Here is a 23,976-nt window from a genome sequence, read left to right as displayed (position 1 = left end):
AATATTATTAACAAATCTTAAAGTAAATATTCATCATTTTATATTCTGTGAAACTCAGTGATTATCTTTTTTAAACTCAAATTTACCTGAGTTACCTTTAGTCTGACACGACAAGATTCGGTTTCCGATTGCAGTTGTTTCTTTGAATTGAATATAAGGTCTTTCGCATTTCAGATGTTTTATTTTCAGAAGACTAAAGGGTTCACATAGTGGATTCACTGTCGAGTCCAACCGCTGTTGTTTTTTGGCAAGTTTCCTTCACTAAAAACATGAAGCTGATTAGGACATGTCAGGGGGCGTGACCCGGCGGGGCAGTGACGTCAGTCCTTTACTCCACTGCGGTAGGTGTCGCTGTATCGAACAGAAGTAAAATGCACTTTCTGTAAATCACAACCAGAAACTCTCCAGCATTTAGTTTGGCTAAAGTACTTTTACAAACAAAAAGTTGTCAGACATTTGCTAGTTCATTGCAAATTTCATAAATTATGATATCAAACTTTGATTTAAAGATGTTTAATTTGGATTTATTAATGAGAAGCAATATGTAGATGTTTACTTTCTCTGTAATTTAATTTTTTTGCTTGCAAAGTATTTAATACACAAAAAACATTACAACTTTAATGTTTTTATATAATTTTGTATTATTAGTATTTCTTTTCAAATTTATGTATTGTTGTTTTTTTCCTTTCTCTTTCTGTTTGTTGAATTGTATTCTTTACTTTTGTATTCTTTAAGCAACTTTATAATAATTTTTAAAAAGGTGTCTACATACACGGCAGTCATGATGAACTACACATGTGGAAGGTGGGATAATTTTACTAGGGTTACGCCACAACCAGCTAGCAGTCAGTTATTGGATCAATTTAAGAGGAAATAAATATATTATCACCCAAAAAAAAACAACAACAAGGTTTTGCAGTTGAGTTGGGACAAGGAGAAAGTATATAGAGAAAGGGATATATTGTGATATTATAAAGACAGCTAATTGTTTACAAACTTAAGTATTTGATTCTAAAAGCAGACTTTTAAATTTTTGCTTTATCATTATACTTTTTTTACAGTCTATGGTTCTGGCTCATTCAGGTATCATGGGCAACGAAAGAGCAGACAAACCAGCAAAAAAGGCAGCTAAAAAGGAAAATGTTAAAATAATATTGAGTTATCCAAATCAGAGGAAAAGAGCATAATGTGGAGCGAAATAATGCATAAATGGCAGAAGGAGTGGCACAATGAAACAAAATGAAGCCACTTTTACTTAATACCAATAGAAACCAGAGTAGGTGTTACGAGAGCTAAATTAGGAAGGAATAGAAACCTAAATTGTACTTATATCAAGAAACACCCAATGTCAACATTATGAGATGGTTGATCTTCTCACAGGAAATTTATTCAGGACAGACATGAAATTATATAATAGTATTGGACAAATAAAGGGAAATGTTAAAATCATTTTAGAAGGTGCAGAGAATGCACAAGACAGATATTGATTTAATTTCTTAAAAGAAACTGGACTGGATAAGAGAATATAGTGTAAGGCAAAGTTAGAACAGAAGGTGGCAGTAATGCAACATTGGAAACCAGCTGCCGTTTAAACCCAAAAAGAAGAAGAAGAAGAACTGCACAATGACATGTGTTCTGTACAGCAGATGTATTTTTATATCACAAGTTTCACATTAAAACTCGAGGGAAGGTAAGACGACGACAGTAATACATTATATACATGCGGACTTTTCTGGATCTTCAGTGAGGATTTATTTGCTCTGGAGGGAAAGAGAGAGAGTTTTATGTTGGCAATTGTAAAAGATGTTAGATTTCCGAGACATTACATGTAAAAGCATACACACATTGTATCAGAATTGTATCTGCGAGTCATAGTATTTATATTCTGGAAATGTGTTAGCAGATTTTGTTTTGCTTACATCTACTAAGCTGAAAATACTACAAACACCACATGAAACGAGTAAATCCACAGCCTCTCTTAATATGTAAGGAAATCTATTAATAAAGATGTTTCTGCTGCCACATTAGTAGAATAATGAAAAACATTTGTCTCTGCCTGTCTCTCTATCACACAGCTAGGGTATCGACAGAAATGTGTATCTCTGTAATTTTGCCATGGTTGTTGATAATACAGACAGTACATAACTTTGTATTTTCTACAAAGTGGAATAACTGTTTGTATGCAAGTCAAAGCCTGGTGTGAGAGGTCACAATCGCCTTTATTAAAACAGCGTATGATGAAAATAAATGTAAAGTTCTCTATTTGAACAGCATCGGACCAGTGTACATAACTCGTTTCTCAATCTGAAGGCTGCAGACTCCTGAGGTCGCTTATGCAGGCTGCATACGTCATCAAGCCTGGCTTATTTAAGTTAACTGAGCATTACATTCGCATGTCATAAACATATTACAACAATTTACGATCAACTAAGAATAATAGTCAACTTTATAATTGTTAATATTCTGAAATAAGACAGACTTGATGACGTATTCAGCCAACAAATGCGACCTACGGAGGCTGCAGCCTTTGGATTGAGAAACGGCCACTGTTGCAAAGAACGAGACTCACCGATAGAGACGCTATTGTCTGATCCCACTGGGATAAAATACAGATTTATTATCAAAACTCAATATATCGTCCAGCCATATGATGAGCATAACTTTTTATTATCTTGTGTTTGATTCTCAAATCCTCTTCAACATATAGATTAAAAGCCCTCTTTGTAAAATATACATCTTATTTACAAACTCATGTGTATCTTTCACCGTTTCTTAGATGAGCTGCATGCAGGGGCTGAGAGTTCTGCCACCGGATGTCATGGACTGGGACACGCAGCGGTGTCGCATGGGCCCGGATCTCATGTCCAGGTTAGGAATGCGGGTGGGCTCTCCTGTCCTCATCGGGGTTCGGCAGGGGTCTTGCCTCTGCACCGCATGGCCACGCCGAGACCTCGCCGAGGGTTACCTACAGATCAGCAAACAGTGCGCAACTCCAGACCTTAGTACACAAACACTTAACGGACTGACGGTGGACCCGGCGCACATCAAACCCCTCAGCTGCACCAAACTCACTTGCGTCGGCTTGAAAGTCTTTGTCAGAAGTCTGAAATACAAGAGGAACGTTTGCGAGCTTTTACACGAACTGCTGATCGGCCTCTACCTTCACGAGGGTCATTTAGTAGACCTGTCTGGTGCAAAAACTGACATCAAGTTTGTCCTGGTTGAGAAGGTTAACTCGGGCTCACACCCTGCCGGTCTTGTTACAGACAGAACTCGTCTGGACGTGAGCGCGGTACAGAGTGCCAAACACCTGCTGACTCAGAGGCAGGTCCCAGATCAGTCTCTGGGCGGCCTCGGTGAAGTTTACGAGTCGTTGAAGGAGATGATCGTCTTTCCTCTGCGATACCCGGCCACTTTGCATCAGCTCGGGCTGTCCTGCCCGCGGGGGCTGCTACTGATCGGACCGCCCGGCGTCGGCAAGACCTTGCTGGTCCGCAGCGTGGCGAAAGACGTCGGGGCCAGTTTAGTGACCGTCAATGGACCCGAAGTCGTGGGTTCTCGACCTGGCGAAAGCGAAGAGAACCTGCGGCGGATGTTCGATCGGGCCCGTGAGGAGGCAGAGGAGGCTCCCTGCGTTCTGCTCATAGATGAGATCGACTCGCTGTGTCCGAAGCGAACTGACAGCAGCGGCGCGCCGGAGAACCGGTTGGTGGCTCAGCTCCTCACGTTAATGGACGGAATCGGCAGCGATGATGGTTTTGTCATCATTGGAGTCACGAACCAGCCGGACGCTCTGGATCCGGCGCTCAGGAGACCTGGACGGTTCGACAGAGAGGTACTGTTGGACATAAACACACACAGATACGTTACGACTCTACGATACCTTAATCACACGGTCAGATTTGACAGACTTTGTTTTGTCGTTTAGGTGATCATCGGGGTGCCGCTCCTGATGCACAGGCGCAGTATTCTGGAGTGCACGTGTCGACAGATGCCGCTCTCCGCTGACGTGGATCTGAACTCCATCGCTGAAATGACGTGCGGATACGTGGGAGCGGATCTCAGTGCGCTCGGCAGAGAAGCGGCGCTGCAGGCCATGCGACAGTCGCGGGTACGATCACGTTGTCTTTTCTTCAGTTCTGCTTAAAAACAATAACCTCTTCTTTACTGATCTGACGAAGACATCATTTATCTTGCTGGTGTTGTTCAGGCAGGAGTCAGTGAGCGCGTGGAGATGCGACACTTCATTGCAGCGTTGCGTCAGGTGCAGCCCTCGTGTCTCAGGAGCAGCATAGGAGCGATCGACTTTAAACCCATCACCTGGGAGCAGATTGGGGGACTCGAGGAGGTTAAACTCAAACTCAAACAGGTAAAGCCGTCTTATTACTGACATCATTTCTACAACAGTGACTGACTTCTTTTATTTTTGGATAAAAATATCTTTAAAAATACCTTAAAAAAGACTTCCGCTTCCGCCCGCATGGAGTGAGCAGCAGAGAAAGGGAGCTCCTCGAATAAATAAGTAATAATTGCTCAATAGACTAATCAGTCGTGCAAACCTTTATCAGTCTTGTTAAGGAGTCTTTGCTACGTATATTTTGACATGAAACCGAGTTCGTGCAAAAAAGTTACATCGACGAATCAGCGTAATACGAAGGTGGAAAGTGGCGAAAGAAAAATGGACGAACATGTGCAACACGATGATTCTCCTATTTCACTAAGTGCACTTAGAGCAGAACTGCACACACACCGAGAAGCTGTTATTAAGGACATTAAATCACAAATTGAAAACCTACATCTGGAAATGCAAAAGAATCGAGAAGAGATGAAAGCAGACATGCGCGCGTTGCGAGAGGAAATCTTTCCAGAGCTGGCTGCCTTACACAAAGCGCAGGCCGAATCGGTGAGTGAGTGCACGGAGATAGGGAAAGCACTGAGTGAAACGATGGACAGGGTGACCGCACTAGAACAGTCCCATGAAGTCATGACCAAAGAACATAAGAGAGTGCGTGAAAAATGCATGGATTTGGAGAATCGAAGTCGGCGACAGAATTTAAGATTCGTTGGGGTTCCAGAAGGAGTGGAGGCGGGAAATCCAATTCGTTTCACTAAAGACTTGCTGATGGAGCTATTCGGAGCCGATGACTTGGGGGATTCCAGTATGACGGTGGACCGTGCGCACAGGACGCTCGCGCCGAAACCGGGAGAGAGACCCCGAGCAATAATCGCCCGTTTTCACTACTATTCTGACAAGGAAAAAATTCTGAAGCTGTCGAGAAATAAAGGCCGTCTTTACTCAAGGGATCCCCGATACACATCTTTCCAGATGTGTGTCCAGAGGTTGGCAAACTGCGCGCCGCATTCAATCCAGTGAAAGCAAAGCTTCGAAACGCCGGGATAAACTACAGTTTGTTCTACCCAGCCAAATTGGCAATCATCGTGGAAGGAATCAGGTACACCTTCGAACACCCTCGAGAAGCTGAGAAATTTGTCGAAGAAATTTCAAACCTGATAGCTGAACTGTAGCCTATATGATAGGCTGAGGTACCGCATTTGTTATCATTTACGCTACAGCACGCAAGCAAAGACTCATATTATTTAAACACATCTTTGGACTCTTATGGTAACTAAGTCTATATTAGTCAAATCTACCAGGAAAAGAACCGTAATTTAACCTGACAAAAGGGATTTCTAAACCTGCTCTATTCGTGTTTGTATAACTCTCAATCAGAGAAAAGTGAAAGGAGCTATTGTTCAAATTGTTCATGTTGTTCGAAGTTGTTAAAGAAAACGAATTGGCACTTTTTTTTACTTTTTTCTTTGTTTTTTCTTTTTTTTCTTTTTTTTTTTTTTTTTACTTTTTTCTCCCCCCCTTTTTTTCTTCTTCTTTTTTCCACATCCCCTCTTTACAAAAGCAACTCTTTATAATACTTTTCGAGTCTCTTAGCCTGAAATGAGAGTAAATGCTGCCAAGAAAAATTCAGTTCAATTTGTCTCTTGGAATTGTAAGGGGCTTAACGGGGCTATTAAACGAGGTAATGTATTAGCTCACCTTGGAAGACTGGGGGCAGATATCGCGTTTTTACAAGAAACGCATTTAAGGAACCAAGACCATGGCCGATTAAAAGGAAGGTGGGTGGGACAAATCTTTCATTCAAACTTTAATTTGAAGTCTAGAGGTACAGCAATACTCATAAAGAAAAACATTCAATTTACTGCAACAAAAGTTATTTCTGACTCCAGTGGGCGTTATGTTATAGTAGCAGGAAAACTCTACAACACATTAGTATTGTTAGTTAATATCTATGCCCCTAATATAGACGATGAACAATTTATATCATCTATTTTAAACATTTTGCCCAACCTAGATACACATAAACTGATAATGGGAGGTGACTTTAATTTAGTTTTAGACCCATTCTTGGACAGATCTTCAAAAAGAACAATACCCCTATCTAAATCAGCCAAATTACTACAAACATTTATGAAAAACTTTAAAATTATTGATCCATGGAGATTTACCTTCCCCAACCAACGAAAATATTCTTTTTTCTCACCCGTCCATCACTCCTATTCTAGGATAGATTTTTTTTTAATTGATTATAAGCTTTTGTCAGCGGTCTCAAACTGTGACTATGAAGCAATGGTATTATCAGACCATAGCCCCCTAAGTCTTCAGATATTATTTGAAACCAAATATGACACATTTAAATGGAGGTTTGATAATAGTTTATTGGCAGACAAGGTATTTGCAGAACAAATCAAAGCCCAAATTGGACTGTATTTAGAGACAAATAATACGACTGATGTTTCCAAATCCACAATCTGGGAGGCATCTAAAGCATATATGCGCGGACAAATTATTTCTTATAACATCCTAATCAAGAAGCAGCGTAAAGAAAAAAAAAAGAAATTAATGGATAGTATACTAGAAATAGATCGCGAGTATGCAACTTCCCCCTGCCCAGAATTGTATAAGAAGAGGCTCTCTCTTCAGTCAGAATTTCAGTTACTTTCCACCTCAGAGACCACTGATCGACTGATACGGGCGAAAGCCACATATTATGAGCATGGAGAAAGAGCAGGTAAACTTCTGGCTCGGCAAATTAAAGAAACTGCTGCATCAAGACTGATAACGGAAATTAGGAAAGATACAGGACAAAGTACATTTGACCCACAGGAAATAAATAATATTTTTAAGAAATTTTATGTCAAACTATACTCCTCAGAATCTATTAAAGACCCAAAATGTATAGAACAGTTTTTTGAACCACTTGACATTCCATCTTTAAGTATGGAAGACAGGGATATCTTGGAACAATCACTAACTATTATGAAAATAAAACAAGCGATATCCAATATGCAAAGTTCAAAAGCCCCAGGTCCGGACGGTTTTACAATCGAATTTTATAAATCTTTCAGTGATCAAATCTCTCCATTACTTTTAGTGGTCTTTAATGAATCACTGGAGAAAGGCTGTTTACCACCAACATTTTATCAGGCAAATATTTCTTTAATACACAAGGTAGATAAAGACCCTTTAGACCCTGGTTCATATAGACCTATTAGTCTTCTTGATGTGGACAACAAAATACTGGCCAAGGTTTTAGCCACTCGTCTCGATAAAGCTCTTCCAACAGTGATCTCCACAGATCAAACAGGATTCATCAGAAATCGCCTTCTATTTTTTAACATTAGAAGATTACTAAATATAATATACACACCTAATCCCAATCCCACCCAACCTGAAGTACTCATATCTATGGATGCTGAAAAAGCGTTTGATAGGGTTGAGTGGGATAACCTCTTCGCCACCCTGGAAAAATTTGGATTTGGTCCTAATTTTATCTCACTTATTAAACTGTTATATGTCCGCCCTCAAGCTTCTATACAAACAAACAATAATAATTCTAGCTACTTTCAATTAAATCGCTCAACAAGACAGGGTTGTCCTCTTTCACCCCTGCTATTTGCTTTAGCAATAGAACCCTTAGCAATTTCTTTACGTGCATCAACAGCCTATAGTGGAATAATGAGAGGGGGAAAAGAACACAAAGTTTCATTATATGCTGATGACCTGTTAGTCTATATCTCCAACCCCTCACAATCAGTGCCAATCATTATGTCAATCTTAGATAAATTCGGCAAAATCTCAGGGTACAAGATTAATTTTTCAAAAAGTGTTGTATTTCCAATCAACCCTAAGGACCAACTTGAAACACTATCCCACCTTCCTTTTAAAATAGTAAACTCGTTTAAATACTTAGGTATTACCATAACTAAATGCTTTTCTAAACTCTATAAAGAAAATATTCTGAAGTTGCATGAATACACAGAACAGACTTTTAAGAAATGGTCCAAACTTTTTATTTCTTTAGCAGGTCGTATTAATATGGTAAAAATGAGTATCTTGCCCAAATATTTATTTGTCTTTCAGTGTATCCCAGTTTACATTACTAAAGCGTTTTTTAAAAATCTGGATAAAATGATCACCCAATTTATTTGGAATAACAAGACCCCCAGACTCAAGAAGGTATATTTACAGAGGATTAAATCAAAGGGCGGGATGGGTCTGCCTCATTTCCAGTTGTACTACTGGGCGTGTAATATAAGAGCACTTTCGTTTGGCCTACGAGAAAGACAAATAGAGTGGTGTGAGATGGAAAATGAGGCATGCTCACCTTCCTCTTGGCCAGCTTTAATTTATTCAGCTTTGTCTGCCCCCACTTTAACTCGAATAAGCAATCCGGTGGTTTCCAACTCACTCAAAATTTGGAACCAGATAAGAAGACATTTTAAATGGCATACAAGCTCCTTTAACTGCCAATCACACATTTCCCCCATCCCAAATGGATTCAATATTTCAGACCTGGTTCAAAAAAGGAATTAATTCCTTTCAAAATTTATTTATTAACAAAACATTTCCGACATTTCAGCAGCTACAACAGAAATTCCAACTACCTAATTCACACTTTTTTAAATATTTGCAAGCTCGCAGTTTTGCTCAAAAGAATTTCCTGTCATTCCCTAATGAACCGTTAATTTCTCAGATGGATTCAATGTTTTTGTCGGATCCATTTACTAAAGGAGGAATATCCACCATATATAATAAATTATCACAGTTAGAATGCGATGTCTCATTAGAAAATTTAAGAGCAGCTTGGCAAGAAGATCTTGGAATAGATATCACCGACTGGCAATGGGAAGCAGCCCAAGAACGGGTTCACTCCTCTTCTTTGTGCATCAGGCATGGTTTAATACAATTCAAGATCTTACACAGACTTCACCTATCTAAACTAAAGCTCTCAAAGATGTTCTCTTCGGTGGACCCATTATGTGACAGATGCTGTCAAACACCAGCCACACTAGGACATATGTTCTGGAATTGTCCTAGTATTCAGAATTATTGGATTTCGGTTTTTCAACTGCTATCAAAGGTGTTGGAAAGACCGGTAGACCCAGACCCAATTCTGGCTATTTTTGGTACTAGTAGTGACAGTATGGAGCTCTCTAGAAGTCAGTGTATTGTGCTTGGTGTTATTACACTCCTAGCACGCAGACTGATTTTGCTTAATTGGAAACAGAAAAATCCACCTCGTTGTTCTGTCCTGGTTAAAGATATTATGTACCACCTTCAGCTCGAAAAGATTAGATTTTCTTTAAAAAACAAGACTGATAACTTTTATGCAGTATGGGAACCGTTTATTAATTACTTTAATAAGACAGCAACAATTGAACCCTGATCCCATGACCCCCCCCCCCCCTTTTTTTTTCTTTTTTTTCCCCTCTCTCTTTCTTTCTCTTCTATATTATTACCTGTATTCAAATATAAATCACTTACATATGAAAGAATAGTATTGTATACTGTATCTGCAAAGTGAATATTGTTGAAATTGTTCTTTGTGCCAATGTAAAAAACCAATAAAGAGAATGTTTAAAAAAAAAAAAAAATACCTTAAAAATAAAACAAATTTGAGCAATATGGCAAAAAATATGTATTTTCAAATATCATTTTAAATATATTTCAAAATGGAAAAAAAAATGGCCAATGTGCTGAAATATATTTTGAAATATGTTATACAAAAAAGTCACACACAAAAAAAATGGTTGATTGGTTCATGTAGGTTGTCTACAAATTGGAAGGTAGGTGGTTTAATCCCCGGCTCCACCTGACCAAGTGTCGAGGAGTCCTTGAGCAAGACACCAAACCCCAGCTGCTCCCAATGAGCTGAACGATGCCTTGCATGTCTGACACCGCCGTCAGTGTATAAAAATGAGTGAATGTGAGGCAACATGTAAAGCGCTTTGGATGGCCATTGGTCTACTAAAAGCGCTATATAAATACAGTCCATTTACCATTTTGGCCAAGAAAAATAAATGTTTTGCTGTATGGTTTGTATAATTAGAAATGTATTTATTGCCTCTGAAATTCATTTTGAAATAAATGTTAATATATGAAGGTTAAAACTAAATATATATTTTCAAATGTTAAAATATATTTAATTAAGCTTCACTTTCTACTAAATGTATTTAGCATCTATTTAAAACATATTTTTGGCCAAATAAATTTATTTTATCACTCAGGGTTCCCACAGGTCATGGAATTTCCGGAATATCTTGGAATTTTGAAAGTTTTTTCCTAGTCATTGAATATCAGGGATTTTTGTTTGTTGCTTTAAATTTTAGTAAAAATGCTTGTTAACTTGTAATAAATATGGTTTCTGGGTCCAAGCCTCCGCTGACTACAATTTAAAAGGCCGTTTTTTTGGCGCTGTGTATTCATTTCACGTATTTAAGCAACATTTTTATATAAACTCCCTGTGTACACGACATTATCAGACTCGAGGCATCTCAGACATAGGTCATGTTGTTTAGTCAGTGAAAGTCAGGGAATTTGAACCCTATTGATGTATCCTTGTGTGATTTAGCTACAGCATTATGGGACAAGAATCTTACCGGGTGAACAATCTCTTAAATAAAGCTGAACAACCTGAAGCTCACTAGTCTGCAAAAGTCTGGATTCACTGTAATGATATAAAATCATGTGTTTAGAGTATCGAGTGGCCCATGAGATTTCCTGAAGCCTTTGTGCGGATGGGCATCTCTCGACCCCGGGGAGTTCTGCTGTACGGACCGCCAGGTTGTGCCAAGACCACGCTTGTGAAAGCAGCCGCCAGTTCATCGCACTGCACTTTCCTGTCGGTCAGCGGGGCTGAGATCTTTTCTCCTTATGTGGGAGACTCTGAGAAAACCCTCACACAGGTCTGATATCATCCACTCGTTGTGCCTCTGATGTTTGGCATCATTACTGACAGACTGAGCTTTCTTTCTTTCTTCTTGTCAGTTGTTTGTCCAGGCACGAGCGTGCGCCCCCTCCATTGTGTTCCTGGATGAGATTGACAGCATGGTGGGTTCTCGAGCAGGCGACGGCTCCTCACACAGCGTACAGTCACAGGTTCTGTCGGTTCTTCTCAACGAGTTGGATGGAGTTGGATTTCGGAGCGTGGAGAGACGACGGAGCGGCAGCAGAAAAATGCTTCAGTTAGAGGGGGGAAATCAGGAGATGAGCAGACGACATCAGGTTAGAGAAACAAGCACATTTCTAGGGAATGGCATGTGTTTAAAAGTGCCAAATAATCCATTGCAATAATCTGTTAAATTATTCTCTGATGGTCAGAAGGTTTGTGGAAGTTTTTCATTTCCATTTATAACCCTAGGATTTATAATGAAATGGTCTATTATTATCTTATTTGAAAGGGTCATGAATAATAATGTTGAGCTCTGCTCTGATTGGCTGTTTCTCCTTCAGTAGCTCTGTGTGTGTGTGTAAACAGATCTTATGTTTGAGTCTGGATCAGATTTTGAGGAATAATCAATTGTTTGGAGATTGTTAATGGACGTTTCTGAGTGATCAGTTTGTGTTTTTTCAGTATGGACCTGTCAATAGTAGAACTTAAGACTAAACGCTAACATATAACATTAACAAGCATGTAGCATTAACTAGCATGTAGCATTAACTGGCATATAGCTGTAACTCAAATATCACAACTTTGTTTTTATCATTGTAATAACATTGTACTTAATTTAATGTTGAAGCGTAAATCTGGACTGTAACGTCACAGTTGATGTTATGTTGTGATTGGTCTGTTTTCCAGCGGTCTTTTGAGGTTTACATAAGAAGAATGAAACAATCGTGTTTGAGTCTCATGATATGTTATTACCATGTACACAACTCTTAGTATTCATTTATGCTGAGATAAATATAGTTTTACATTCTTCAGCACCTTTAAATGTGATATAAAACAATAAGAATACTTTATTTACAGTAAAAACAGTTATATAAAAAGCAATTTTTTTTATATTTAGTTGCATTTTTGTTTTTAAACTTGATTCAGATTAATTCATGTCAGCCTTAATGATGAAATGATTAAATAACAGTGAGATTAAACACATTAAGAGGTGGTTTCCCGTACAGAGATTAGACTAGTCCTATAGACTAAAATAAATGTAAGAGCTGTCCAAACTGAAAACAACTTGCATATCTGAAAATACATCAGTGCCCATGTTTGTTGAAACTAGTTATATTTCCTAATTAAACTAAGGTCTAGTTCTGTCTTAATCTAATCCCTGTCCGTGAAACCAGCCCTTAGAGTTAAATATAGCAGTGAGATATGTCTTTGTGTTTCTCGTGTGTCAGTTTAACTCTTATTAGAATATCAAGAAAATCAGGCTGAGCAACTCAACTCAACTCATCTACATTTTATCTGCTATCATTAACTCGTTTATATTAGCACTGACTGTCAATCAATCTATTTATTTATTTAAGTAGTGTTTCTTTTCTGTACTCCCCTTGTGTTTTAAATAAATACATGTGTGTCTATAGCAGGAGTGCATTACAGTTATAACTGTGCTGATGTATTTCAGATGGAGCTTCAGGAAGTTTGTAATAAAGATGTTTTGATTGTGGCCGCCACTAATAGACCTGATGTTCTGGACAGTGCCTTGCTCAGACCCGGACGACTCGACCAGATTATATACGTACCTCCTCCGGACCTCGAGGTGAGCTACGCTCATAAAAACACATGTGTGAGTCCCCTGCAGCAGACATTCAGATCTTCTGCTGATCATTTTATTAACAGGCCCGGCTGGCAGTACTGCGCGTCTGCACCGAACCTGTTCCTCTGGATCCTGACGTGTGTTTGAAGGATCTCGCTGAGCTAACAGAACGCTTCTCTGGAGCAGATCTAGAAAACCTGTGTAAAGAGGTACAACACACCATCACTTTGTGTTCTTTCTATGGTGTTATACAGCAGAATAAATCATGTGTGTTGTGTTGTGTTGTGTTGTGTTGTGTTGTGTTGTGTTAGGCTGCTCTTACAGCCCTGCGTGAGGATGGATTCTCTGTTTCCTCTGTGAAACATCAACACTTTCTGAAGACTCTTCAGAGTTTCACTCCATCATTAAGCCCTAAACAACTTCAGCAGAACATCCAGTTGTCTCTGTGAGTTAAACATGTAAATAATAAAAGCAATATTTATAATGTGGTGTGCTTTTCTGTCTTAAGAGTCTAACTCTTACCTTGCATGAGGACTGTGAAGCAAGTAAAGGTGTTTCCCAGATGACTTAAATCTTTAAGGGCGGTTTCCCTGACAGGGATTAGGTTAATCCAGGACTAGGCCTTATTTATATTAGGTCGTTTAAGAAGTTTTCAAAACAGCATTACAAAAAACACTACAGGTGTGCATATTAAGACAAAACAATGTCACTTATTTATGTTAAAATCTGTCAGAACAAGGTGTTTTTTAAATTAAATCATGCATTTTAGTTTGGGACTAGGATAAGCCCTGTCTGGGAAACCGCCTCTTGGTTCGATTAGTTAATATAAACAAACAATGTGTTCAAATAACCAACTTACAATCTTATAAACACGCTTTGAGAGTAATGGAGTCTATTTGTAATGCTGTTAATGTTACAAAATCATATATAAATATAATACATTTATATAATAAGTACATTTTTGAACAACACTTTACATCTGACACAGTAACAAATTAAAAAAATCCTTTTGGAGGGTAAAACTGGTCCCAAAACTGATGTGCAATTCCAAACCCCATACGCTCAAAAAATATATTTTAAAATATACAAAAATATGTACTGAAATATATTTTGAAATATGTTTACAAAAATGTATTTATTATAAAATGTAATTGTATTTATAAATATATTTTTGTATATTTTAAAAGAAATATATTTTAAAGCATTTATATTCACATTGCATTGGAAGAAAAACTTTGTATGTTACAAACCTGTAAACACACAAAAGGTTTGAAATTATTCAAATTAAATATATTTTCATTCAACCGCAAAAATATACTTCTTATTTCCATGGTTCAAGGATTTTTAAAAGGTTTTTTTCTAGACATTGAAAGACATTTGTTCTCTAAGTCATGAAATATCAGGGATTTTTGTTTGCTGCTTTAAATTTTAGTTTCTATTTATCAGAATGTAATCTGCTTGTTAACTTGTGACGTAAGGAATTGTGTTTCTGGGTCCACCCTCTGCTGACCACAATTTAAACAATTGTTGGCACTGTTTATTCACTTCACGAATTTAAGCAACATTTTTATAAACTCACGGTGTACACGACATTATCAGACTTGAGGCATCTCAGACATAGGTCATGTTGTTTAGTCAGGGGACCCTGTACATACTTTATACATTTATACACACTTTTTATATTTTTGCCATATGGGATGAAAAATTTGAAATGTATTTGTTGCCCCTGAAAAACATTTTGAAATATATGTTAATATATGAAGCTTAAACTAAATATATTTTCAAATGTAAAAATATATTTAATAAAGCTTTACTTTCAAAAAAAAATTATTTAACATCTATTTAAAACATATTTGGCCAGATAATTTTTATTCATGTCATGCCTTCAGTTATTGTCAGTACTAATATAAATGAGTTAATGATAGCAGTTAAAATGTAGATGAGTTGAGTTGCTCAGCTTGATTTTCTTGATATTCTAATTAGAGTTAAACTGACACGAGTCACGTGAGTCACATGAGATGTTCAGAAAGACACTTGGTTATCTATATATGTGTTATATATCAGTGTTCTATATTAAATAAAAACAATAACAATCATGTGTTGAGCTGTACACACGTGTCGTTACAAACAGAGTCTCGCGCTCATATCGAATACTGTAAATATAAACACCCTAAAGAAGCGCGTGCGCTCTTGTTCTCATAGTTTCATTTTGAAGGTGAAGTGAAAGATAATGTGTGTGGGTAAGTTTAGGTTAGGGTTAGGGTTGTGTGTGTACGTGCCATCAAACGCGTGTCGCGCATGTATATGAGCGCGCGCGGTCAGAATGATGCTGCAGATCACCAGTACGCGCATCATCATTTCTAAACTCTTCAGGAAACTTCAGGCAGGTGCAAGATGCGCGGAGGATTTTTACAGCTGCTCATGAAAAAGAAGGAGGTTAGAAAGATTTCACATCATCACCAGTCTGCATTCATAAATATAATTTTGTTTTATTCAGATATATGTTTAATTTTTCTAGTTGATTCCTTTAATTGGATTTGTGGGATGCGCTGCGCTCGGAGCAACAACGGCTTCGTTTTATTTCCTACTGACCAAACCTGACGTCATGTAAGTTATTTATCTCCTTATTTTACACACAGATCAGATCTTACTCGTGACGTCGTTGCAGGAACTGAGAGGAAATATGAGTTATTTTTCGGATGTGTTGGATGATGATTGTTTAATAACTTTTGTAGTTTAAACAAGACGAGAAATCCTGAGCCATGGGAGAATCTGGATCCATCAAAACCACAGAAGGTAAGAGAACTGAGAGATTCATTTACTGAGAGTCAGTCTTCATTTGACTTGAGTATATGAATAATAAAAGTGTTGTGTGTTTATAATCTAAACTTCATCATCTCAGGATCTATTGTTATTCATCACTACAGTTGTGATGCTGATGATAAAACATTAACGTGTTTTTATTTTCATCAACTGAAGCTCATAAAACATGAATCATTTTTCAGCTTATAACTATAAACCAGCAGTGGAAACCGGTGGAAGAACTGGAACTGGTGAAAAGATTGACCAAATGATAAATGAGGAGTTAATCTGTTTAATCTTCATCAGCTGATGTGTGATTGTGTTTGTGTGCTTTTGTATTTATAGTGTCTGAGGAAGACACACCTGCTCTTTATGTAATAAACATGTTAAATACTCAATCTGTGCTTGGTTTTATTCTCTTTATGTGTTTCAGCAGATATGAAAGTTTATCTTTTACTTTTAATAGATTCCTGTTTATCTTATATAACAAATGCTGTTATCAATACAGTACAGTACAGGAAGAATTGATTTAATAATTAGGACAATAGTACACACACACACACACATGTGCGCTGGCAAACACAATCTGTTCACAGTGTTTCCTTTAACCAGAACAATAACAGATTGAGTCAAACAGTGAGTCATTAGTTTTGATCTAATGAGGAAACACTGAGGTCTTAAATCATCTTTACACAGATGTTTACTGTACTTCACACAGTCTGATGCTGCGTAAGATTCAATCTACAAAATATTCAGTCATTATGAGGTGTGTGTGATGATCTCTTTTTCTGCTGTAAATACACAAACACACTTTAAAGGTTTTTTACAGCGATGCAATAGAAGAACTGTTTCTGTTTCACTAAAGGGTCTTATTGGAGCCATTTAGACAAAATTTAATCACTTTTATTTGATAAGAATGTATAATCTGACTCATAAACTCACTGCACACCACATTCACCAACCACACGCGTGTTTATTACAGATTAGACAGGAAACTGTCCGTGTACGTGACTCAGTCTAAGAGAACAATGCCGCTCAGACCAGGAAGTATTTAAATGTTCCTCATACCTTTGAATCAACACAACACACACCCACAACTGACAACATGCCACACAACAGACACCCACAACTGAGAACATGCCTCACAACACACACAACTGACAACATGCCACACAACACACACCCACAACTGAGAACATGCAACACAACACACACCCACAACTGACAACATGCCACACAACACACACCCACAACTGAGAACATGCCTCACAACACACACAACTGACAACATGCAACACAACACACACCCACAACTGAGAACATGCCTCACAACACACACAACTGACAACATGCCACACAACACACACCCACAACTGAGAACATGCCTCACAACACACACAACTGACAACATGCAACACAACACACACCCACAACTGAGAACATGCAACACAACACACACCCACAACTGACAACATGCCATACAGCATACAAAACAGGGTCACGGTTTGCGCTTTAATATGAACTACAGTCTGAAGTCCTGCTTTCTTGTGACCTTAAAGGTTAGGGGTTCCTTTTGTGCCAAAATTAAGTCGACATGCTATCTGTGTATGTTATGTGTCGTCTTCCATGTCTATGTGTCTGTTTACTGTCTATGTCTATGTGATTGCTCACATGACTCAAATTTTGTCTGTGTCAACTCAACTTATTCCTGTCGTCTTTCCTTGTTGTTTGACTGTGTCATCTTGCTGTGTCAATGCGGCATGCGTCATATGACTATGTGTCGTTTCCCTCTGTCGTTACCATGTGTTGTTTCCCTGTGTCGTTAAATGCGTCGCATTTTCACAAGATTTTGCTGGGTGGGTTAGCTCTTACTAATGACAAAGTGAAACGACGCATAGTAACAACACATGGTAACGACAGAGGGAAACGACACATAGTCATATGACGCATGCCGCATTGACACAGCAAGATGACACAGTCAAACAACAAGGAAAGACGACAGGAATAAGTTGAGTTGACACAGACAAAAGTTGAGTCATGTGAGCAATCACATAGACATAGACAGTAAACAGACACATAGACATGGAAGACGACACATAGCATACACAGATAGCATGTCGACTTAATTTTGGCACAAAAGGAACCCCATATAAAAGTCTCGTTCTTTCTGTGTTTATGAAGCTTTGATTGTGTTCACAGTGCAATATACACTCACCTAAAGGATTATTAGGAACACCTGTTCAATTTATCATTAATGCAATTATCTAATCAACCAATCACATGGCAGTTGCTTCAATGCATTTAGGGGTGTGGTCCTGGTCAAGACAATCTCCTGAACTCCAAACTGAATGTCAGAATAGGAAAGAAAGGTGATTTAAGCAATTGAGCGTGGCATGGTTGTTGGTGTCAGACGGGCCGGTCTGAGTATTTCACAATCTGCTCAGTTACTGGGATTTTCACACACAACCATTTCTAGAGTTTACAAAGAATGGTGTGAAAAGGGATAAAAATCCAGTATGTGTCAGTCCTGTGGGGGAAAATTCCTTGTTGATGCTAGAGGTCAGAGGAGAATGGGTCGACTGATTCAAACTGATAGAAGAGCAACTTTAACTAAAATAACCACTCGTTACAACTGAGGTATGCAGCAAAGCATTAGTGAAGCCACAACACGCACAACCTTGAGGCGGATGGGCTACAACAGCAAAAGACCCCACCGGGTACCACTCATCTCCACTACAAATAGGATAAAGAGGCTACAATTTACACAAGCTCACAAAAATTGGACAGTTGAAGAGTGGAAAAATGTTGCCTGGTCTGATGAGTCTCGATTTCTGTTGAGACATTCAGATGGTAGAGTCAGAATTTGGTGTAAACAGAATGAGAACATGGATCCATCATGCCTTGTTACCACTGTGCAGGCTGCTGGTGGTGGTGGTGTAATGGTGTGGGGGATGTTTTCTTGGCACACTTTAGGCCCCTTAGTGCCAATTGGGCATCGTTTAAATGCCACGGTCTACCTGAGCATTGTTTCTGACCATGTCCATCCCTTCATGACCACCATGTACCCATCCTCTGATGGCTACTTTCAGCAGGGTAATGCACCATGTCACAAAGCTCGAATCATTTCAAATTGGTTTCTTGAACATGACAATGAGTTCACTGTACTAAAATGGCCCCCACAGTCACCAGACCTCAGCCCAACAGATTGGTTCTCAACTCCAGTCCTCGGGCCACCCCTCCCAGAACATTTTAGATGTCTCCATATATAAAACAGCTGATTCAATTCATCAGCTTCTTAGTGTGTTAATTAAGGAAACGTTTCAAACATTCTGGCAGGAGCCTGATGGGTGGATTCAGGTGTTTCATATAAGGAGACATCTAAAACATTCTGGCAGGGGCGCCCAAGGACTGGAGTTGAGAACCACTGCAATAGAGCATCTTTGGGATGTGGTGGAACGGGAGCTTCGTTCCCTGGATGTGCATCCCACAAATCTCCATCAACTGCAAGATGCTATCCTATCAATATGAGCCAACATTTCTAAAGAATGCTTTCAGCACCTTGTTAAATAGAATTAAGGCAGTTCTGAAGGAGAAAGGGACTCAGTATTAGTATGGTATTATTATGGTGTTCCTAATAATCCTTTAGGTGAGTGTAATGTGGGTTCATGTTTTGTGTACAAAAAACAATTTTTTTCACACAATTTAATTATCTCTATATTGCGATGTCTTCCGTGTTCTTTAAAGTCCCTCCTTCAGAAATATGTAACGAGTTCTGGTTGTGTTGTGATCTGACAGCAGCTTAGCTTAGCAGAGCAGTTTGAGCTTAGCTGGCAACTGACTATTCCAGTGGGCAGAGTTTTATTGATGTCATTAAAGCAGTAGTCGAGATTCAAGATTCAAGAATATTTTATTGTCATTCTAAACAATACACTACAAGAAGTGCAATGCAGAACGAAATTATGTTGCATAGGACCACAACAAAAACACACAAGTAAACATCATCAGCAGTCATAGATAATGAGAATAAATATACTATCAAAAAATAAAAATAATAATAATAACAAGCAGAGACATAACACAGCTAACAAATCCCATATATACAATAATAGGCAGCACGCACATATACATATACACCCCACAGCCAATTTTATTTCACCCAGCCCAAGCTATAGCGTGGTATTGTTCAGCAGTCTGATCGCTGTCGGAAAAAAACTATTTCGAAACCGCACAGATCTACATCTTAGACTGCGATACCTTCTTCCTGAAGGTAGGAGAGAAAACAAGATGTGTTGCAGGGGTGTGTAACATCCTTAATGATTTTGCTTGCCCTAGAGAGGCAACACTGTTTGGCCAAGTTCTCAATGGGTGCTAGTGTTACCCCCATGATCCTCTCAGCTGACCTCACCACCCTCCTCAGGGCTCTTTTCTCTGAAGCACTGCTGTTTTCATACCAGAGAGAGAGATGTTACTCGTTAGAACACTCTCAATAGTTCCTCTGTAGAAGGTCGTGAGGACAGATGGGTTAAAGTGAGCCTTTTACAGGCGTTGATTGGCTTTTTTGATGAGGGAGGAGGTATGCAGGGACCAGGTCAGGTGATCAGAAATATGGACCCCTAAAAACTTCATGTGCCCCACAGACTCCACTATGACGCTGTTGATGAGGACTGGTCTGTGCACAGGCTTGATTTCTTCTGAAGTTGATTTCCTCTTTGGTTTTTGCCACATTCAGGATCAAGTTGTTATTTTGACACCATTCTGTGAAGAATTTCACCTCCTCCCTATAATTGGACTCATCATTCCCCTGAATAAGACCCACCACTGTTGTGTGTCGTCAGCATATTTAATACCGGTAATGTGATTGGAGTCAAATCTTGCACAGCAGTCATGGGTCATAAGGGTATATAAAAGGGGGCTCAAGACACAGCCCTGCGGTACTTAATGAGATGGTGGCTGAGGAATTTTTTCCCACTCGTACAAACTGAGGCCTATTTGTCAGGAAATCAAGAATCCAGTTCTGAAGTGATATATTCAATCCCAGGGGTCCCGGTTTGTTCACCAGATGCTGGTGGATTATGGTGTTAAACGCCGAGCTAAAATCAACAAAAAGCATCCTGACCCATGCATTCTTTTCTTCCAGGTGGTCCAAGCTCAGATGTAGTGCAGTAGCTATTGCATCCTCAGTCGACCGGTTTGAGCGGTATGCAAACTGAATTGGATCAAAAGAGGTGGGCAGTATGGAAATAATGTATTCCTTCACCAGCCTTTCGAAACACTTCATTATTACAGAGGTCAAAGCTACTGGGCGGTAGTCATTTAAACAGAAAAATGGGAGATGTTTTTGACACAGGAATGATGGCTGAGGTTTTATAACAAGATGGCACAACAGCTTGAGACAATGAGGTGTTCAAAATATCTGTGAAGACCTGTGTAAGTTGTCTTGACCAGGTATACTGTCTGGACCTGCAGCTTTTCTAGGATTAATTTTCCTCAGGGTTTTAAAGACATCCTCCGGGTCAAGGCTCAACACCCTTTCATTGAGGTGAGAGACGGCCTTCACTGCTGGAATATTGTTCAGAGCATCGAACCTGCCAAAGTATTTATTCAGGTCATTCAAAAACTCAATATTGTCATTACAGGACAGGGAAGTAGATTTACAATCTGCAGCAGACTGAATTCCCTGCCAGAGTCGCCTGGTGTCTCTGTAGTCTGTAAAATGATCTTGGATTTTTTGACCATGGCCTTTTTTCGCCAGTCTGATGGCCTTGTTCAATTTTGCACGGGCAGACCTGAGGGCATCCTCATCGCCAGCTTTAAAAGCAGAGTTTCTTTCCTGGATCGCACCTCAGCTGTCATCCACGTTTTCTCATTTGCTCTGACAGTAATATTCTTGGTGACACTAACATCTTCCATACATTTATAGCTGGATACAACATCAGCATATTCATTGATGTCCGTGCCCTGAGTATTTGTAGAGGGCTTTGTTCGAGTAAGCAGGGGCTATGTGGGTGTAAGCATGACAGTAATATGGTCTCATGATCCCAAATGAGGGCGGGGCAGTCTTGATATTAGTATACACATGGTCTAGTGTATTTGCACCTCTTGAGGAATTCTGTTAAAGAAAACTATTTCGCCTGACAGTGAACTTTGAGCTTTATCATTTTACAGATATTATTTATGCTATAATAGCAACATTACACACCAACGAGGGTTTAAAAATAGGATCAGCAAGAGCGTGACCTTTAATGGGAGAGTTCACCCAAAAATGAAGATTCTGTCATCATTTTCTCACTCTCATTGTTTTGATGAACACAAATGAAGATTTTTTTGCCTTGCCTACCATGAAAGTGAATGTTTGATTACAAACATTTCTCAAAATATCTTCATTTGTGTTCATCAGAACAAAGACATTTATACAGATCTGTAACAACATGAGAGGGAGTAAATCATCATTTTCATTTTTGGGTGAACTATCCCTTTAAGCAAAATTCTGAAGTGAAGCATCTATGAAAGCATGAGTGAGTCTGATCATCTCCTAGCAACTGAATTCACACATCTGCTCCTTTGAGACATCATCATCATCATCATCATCATCAGTGGTGGAGCCAGAGGGGTGTGCAAGGAGGCACTGGACCCCCCAACATCTAATTCGACGTGCAGCAGTGCAGTACACTATTAAAAACTAATATTAAGAGAATATTAACTTACATTGGTTAGACTAACTTACATGATTTGTGTAGTGTATAATTATCTTTCAGTGGACTGAATACAGATTGGCCAATTTATTTTCCTCTTTTCACTGTTTTTACAACAAAACCCAATGCAGTGTTTTTATTGTTGAAGTGATCTTTATAGGCTACTATACGATTATTAGTTGGACTGGACTGCAGCCTTGAATTTGATAATGGACAGTGCATAATTTCCACCGATAGCGCGCGTGCACAGCTACAGCTTAAACATCTTAAGGTTTGCGTTTTTAATGATCATATTTTAAAATAGCCGTCTTTGTGATTATCATAGTAAACAATTGGTTACTGTATGTGTTAAACGAATAAACATTTTGAAACAGGATTGAAAATATTCTAATTCATTCTAAAAATATTTGCAAATAAATATATAAATAAAACTGCAAAAATATACATATAATTTTATATTTTATACATACATATAGATGTTATACTTGTATATATACATTTATACAATTGAATATATTTTTGCAGTATATGTTGTATAAATAGAAATGTATTTTTTGCTGTATGGGTCTGTAACTGTAAAAAAATAAGATTTGTCCATATTTACTTTTTAAAAAAAGTACTTTTTTAAATAGTTCTGCTATTGGAAGTAAGTTTAAAGTTTAATACAAAATTTAGATTTCCTGAACAACTTTTCCTGCATATAATCGGCGATCATGAGATTTATTTATGCTTTTTTTGATACCTGACTATTATATGGACTATGGCCACCCCTGGTCACCCCATTTTAAAATTCTAGTTCCACCACTAATCATCATCATCATGACCTAACCTCCAGTATTCACATCACAGCAGTCAATAACACTGAAGAGATCAGCAGCAGCACCATCTTATGTTGTGAATGTGTAATGAACAACACAATACAGCCATTTAAAATTCATTTATTATTTCAAGTTATCAAGCGCTTTAATTGTCAGTTTACATCAATCATCCTGATGCCCACAAACACACACAACAAATACTGCAGTAATAAAGAAATCAGTGAACAAACATTCCCTCTCTCAGACACAACCTAAAGCCAAATATCAAACGGTAAAACAAAAGTATAAAATAATAAAAGGCATTAAGGATTTTTATTGATGTTTAAATAAAGGGTTTTATATTTATTTTGCATCTGAGGACAAATTATTAACTAAAAAGATAAAAAACAGAATCATGTGCAGTTCTTGGATTGTGTGTTTGTGTATTAGAGTAAAGTCATTGGCTGCTGTTATATTCAGTTTATAACATCACATGCAGAGAGTTACATACACAAACATTTCAGCTGTCAACATTTCCCATCAACAGACTGAATCATCAAATAAAAAACAAAAATAACTCACTGTGTTTGTCATATTAAAGATGTATCAAAATGAGTCCAATGTTCAGT

The 23,976-nt window shown here is 38.4% G+C and overlaps 2 protein-coding genes across 3 annotated transcripts; both read left to right on the top strand.

Moving 5' to 3' along the window:
* The first annotated feature begins 1,595 nt into the window (after positions 1–1,595).
* Positions 1,596–22,907, top strand: afg2b (AFG2 AAA ATPase homolog B). 2 transcript variants are annotated; one of them, XM_065283847.2, is made up of 10 exons: positions 1,596–1,690; positions 2,777–3,835; positions 3,929–4,111; positions 4,211–4,369; positions 11,053–11,262; positions 11,345–11,581; positions 12,925–13,059; positions 13,140–13,265; positions 13,368–13,501; positions 20,996–22,907. In XM_065283847.2, exons 2-10 carry the CDS (start codon positions 2,777–2,779, stop codon positions 21,066–21,068), a joined length of 2,316 nt encoding a protein of 771 aa, XP_065139919.2. In that variant the 5' UTR covers positions 1,596–1,690; the 3' UTR covers positions 21,069–22,907. The 2 variants fall into 2 exon arrangements, with proteins under 2 accessions (XP_065139919.2, XP_073671896.1); XM_073815795.1 differs by lacking the exon at positions 20,996–22,907 and having other exon boundaries at positions 13,368–13,540.
* Positions 15,295–16,256, top strand: c9h15orf48 (chromosome 9 C15orf48 homolog). The gene is made up of 4 exons (XM_065257950.2): positions 15,295–15,492; positions 15,575–15,663; positions 15,792–15,852; positions 16,062–16,256. Exons 1-4 carry the CDS (start codon positions 15,451–15,453, stop codon positions 16,128–16,130), a joined length of 261 nt encoding a protein of 86 aa, XP_065114022.1. The 5' UTR covers positions 15,295–15,450; the 3' UTR covers positions 16,131–16,256.
* Positions 22,908–23,976: the final 1,069 nt, after the last annotated feature.

The sequence above is a fragment of the Paramisgurnus dabryanus genome, chromosome 9 (assembly GCF_030506205.2).
Source record: "Paramisgurnus dabryanus chromosome 9, PD_genome_1.1, whole genome shotgun sequence".
Classification (NCBI taxonomy): Eukaryota; Metazoa; Chordata; class Actinopteri; order Cypriniformes; family Cobitidae; genus Paramisgurnus; species Paramisgurnus dabryanus.
The sequence above is the reverse complement of the archived record's forward strand: the minus strand, read 5'-3'. Positions and strand labels throughout refer to the sequence as shown.